A 3,480-nucleotide genomic window follows, 5' to 3' on the forward strand; every position below is an offset into this window, starting at 1 on the left:
TTTGTAAAAGAGCACATCAGGTCCTCCTGTGAGATTTCATCTTCAATTCTCCACTATTCTTCTTCTTCATGGTTGAATCGAGTGAGATTAAGTGTGAATGTTGCTCTAACTGTGTCAGTAATCTGTGTTGTTCTTGTTTTTCAGATGGTTCGAACCCGTACACGCTGAAGCTGTGCTTCTCCACCTCCTCACATCTCTGAGCCGGAGCGTCTCCATCTCTGCTCCTCTACTTACGTTTCTGTCCTCATCTGTAAATCAAACAAGAAAACTGACACACACACACACGCACACACACACTCTCTGGATGTAAACAATAATGATGTCACTGATGGCGGGACGCCTAGACCACGGCAAACACGAGGAACACCGAATGAACGACACGTGCCGTTTCGTTCAATTTATTTGCTTGTCGAATTGTTTTTAGGGTGTTTTCCTCGTCTGTTCTGACACGCGACAAACACGACATGAACTGAAACACTGAATGAATGGATGAATGAAGAGCTGAACTGACGTGTGCATGACACTGAGAACATGGACCACGTGTCGTTTATTATTTATGTGTACAGAAGCAGGGTTTACTAGGGACAAAAGGATCGCCTGCTGGGTTAACCGCTTAACTAGTCACATGACCTGTAGTCTGTCTGTGCATTTGTTGTAGTTCTGGGTTTGGGTAGATGATTGTGAGATGCTTTGATCAATGTGAGTGTGTTAGATTGACTGCAGCTGTGATCCACACACACACACACACACACACACACACGATCATCACGTGACGCTCAGGGTTTCACCAGCTGTTCGGGACAGGAGCGTAATAACTACTAGTGAGTGTGTGACTTCCTCGGTTCTCAAAGCAGATTTCACCGTTATTGATCCTGTAGTTTATCTCATCGCAGTCTTTGCTCAACCGTCAGCGATGATAAATTACTTTTCCATTGAAAACGACGCAAAAATAGTCACAAAATAAAATAATTCATATTTTCGAATATGTAAATATTATAAAGGAACTGTATCTGAAATTATGGGCAATAAATAAATGCTAATACGACAAATTAAATTAATTTAATTTCTTTTTATATTTTTTAAATGCAATGTATGTGTTGATTGGGTTTCGTCTGCTCTACAATCCAGTCGGTTATTCACGTAATTTATTATTTAAAATATATACGAGTGCAAATGTCACCATCATCATCATCATCATCATCATCGTGATGATGAAGTCAGATAAAACATGAGCTTGTTTTATTCCTGATCGGAGGCTTTACTAACTAGTTCCCATCCAATAAAAATACGTTCTAAGAATGTTTTGTTAACATTAAGTTAAGAAACTCTTTTCTCAGAAAACATCCCGTTTTAAAATGTTCAAGGAACACTTGAAATAGGGCTTATTCACCTTCTTTCCTACATTTAGATAGGTGGGCAAATGCATTTTTGTCTCAGTGCATGCATTGTTTTAGTTTGACATTCACATATTATACCACATATTCACATTTCATGTGTTGTGTGATATCCATACCTGTCAAGTATCCCGTTTTGGCCGGGAAAGTCCCGTATTTTACCCTTCTTTCCCGCCGTCCTCCCATATTAGTATTTTCCCGTAAATCTCCCGTATTTTAACCTGCTTTATTAAAAAATAATAATACCCCGGACCAATACGTTTGTCTAATGTTGACCAGTTGCCAGATCTTGTATTAAATGCATTATATTCACACAATCCACACACCATATACAATTTCAACCCGTTTGTCACCTCAACCTGGCAACCTATAACCCAGTTGCGCAATCGCAGTAAATTTTACCCGAAAGCGAGCCGATAGACATAGCATGCGGTGTCCTCGCAAAGAAGCCCCCCCCCCCCCCCCCGTACAAATCTCCCGGATTTTGAAAACCAAATGTTGACAGGTATGGTGATATCTCTGCGCCCAAGTAGCAGTGCTTCGCCTGTGCTTCCCCCTAATATAGTCCCAAGTCAATATCTGCCTAGGAAATCTCCTAGTGTTAATCTGCATCGATATTTGTACTCGTTGTGAATACGCAGGCCACAAGAAGTAATTAGGTGTTTTTTTATTTTATTTTTAATCACTTTTACTCAGGACATGCTAGCTGGCAACAAAGGATTCCATTCATTGTGCTAAGCTAAGCTAGCGCTGACCCTGTCAAACTAAAACAATGCATGCACTGAGACAAAAATGCATTTGCCCACCTATCTAAATGTAGGAAAGAAGGTGAATAAGCCCTATTTCAAAAACGGTGGAGTGTTCCTTTAAGGGAATAATCCATTTTATTATTCCGCAAACATTATGGAATGTTTTTTTTTATGTTCTCTGAAACTAGTAACATGTAACTAGTAAAACGTTAGATGAATCATTCAACTTCATTTTTCATTTCAGAATTCATATTTTATGTCATTTTGCATCTCAAGTAAATGCATCTTGATTTAAGAATCTTTAGACAATTGCACTGAAAAAAAGACAAAAATCATCACTTTTTTGCACTGCAATCAGAAGATACAGTAAAAGTTATTTCCATATTTTAGTGGTTGGGATATAAGCTAATTTTTTGTGTTAAAAAGGGCTGGATATCAGTTGGACGTTACATATTGGTGTATTGTGTTCCCTTCCATTTATTCCTTAAATTTTCTTTACTTGGTCTTAAAAAGGTCTTACATTAAACTTCATAAAACCAGCAGAAACCCTGTTTTGTGTTAACGTTTTAGGACATTATTAAAGACAATCTTTAAAGAACGTTTGCCATTCACACCTCAACAACCCTAGGTTTTACAGTAGCTTACGCTCAGCTGGTGTAACTGTCCTGACGGTCAGATCTGTGTCAGCGGCTGCAGTGAGAGGATCATAATGATATTATTATTAGTTCATGTGTGTAACTGACACATCAACACATCAGCAGTTCACTGTGAGCATGTGCCGTCATTAAAACATCTGCAGGTCCACACGGCTCTCTGTCATTCATCATGTCTGAAGACTCTCAGAGTCAATGAGTTAGATGACCAGAATCAGTGTGTGGAGTTCAACAGCTTAATGTGATTATTGAGTTCAGTAATATCTGTGAAAGTATTATTATTATGAGTCAGTTGCTCAGTAAGACTCTCCTCATGACCAGGCATTTGCAGTTTGACGCCCCCATGAAATAATGGTAAAAGTGTAATTTATGAACATTTTGGCCGATAACCAATAATTCTTTATATTTGAAAGCCGATAATTGATATATTGGCAAATCTAAATCCAAATTTGTATATAATTTTGAGAGCCATGTCCTAAAACACACAGTTCAAATTATACTTTTATTGACAGATTTTGTGCTGTGCATTTACTGTATCTTCCATTTTGAAGTGATTCCAATCATATTTCAAGCAATTGAAAAGCATCATGTTGAACAGTGCGCATCTGAAGAGTCTCAGCTGGAGGAAATAATAATTATTTATCGGCTTTAATATATCGGCCAAATTTTCTAATCAGGCCAATA

The 3,480-nt window shown here is 38.1% G+C and overlaps 1 protein-coding gene across 1 annotated transcript in view; it reads left to right on the forward strand.

Annotated features, from left to right (window-relative positions):
- Positions 1–2,945, forward strand: part of hnrnpll (heterogeneous nuclear ribonucleoprotein L like) — a 48,052-nt gene extending 45,107 nt beyond the window's left edge. The window contains exon 13 of the mRNA XM_082155880.1: positions 145–2,945. Coding sequence (XP_082012006.1) covers positions 145–200 — 56 coding nt within the window. The 3' untranslated portion in view covers positions 201–2,945. The remainder of the gene's footprint in view (positions 1–144) is intronic.
- Positions 2,946–3,480: the final 535 nt, after the last annotated feature.

Source organism: Leuciscus leuciscus, assembly GCF_965113295.1.
Source record: "Leuciscus leuciscus genome assembly, chromosome: 23".
Taxonomy (NCBI): Eukaryota; Metazoa; Chordata; class Actinopteri; order Cypriniformes; family Leuciscidae; genus Leuciscus; species Leuciscus leuciscus.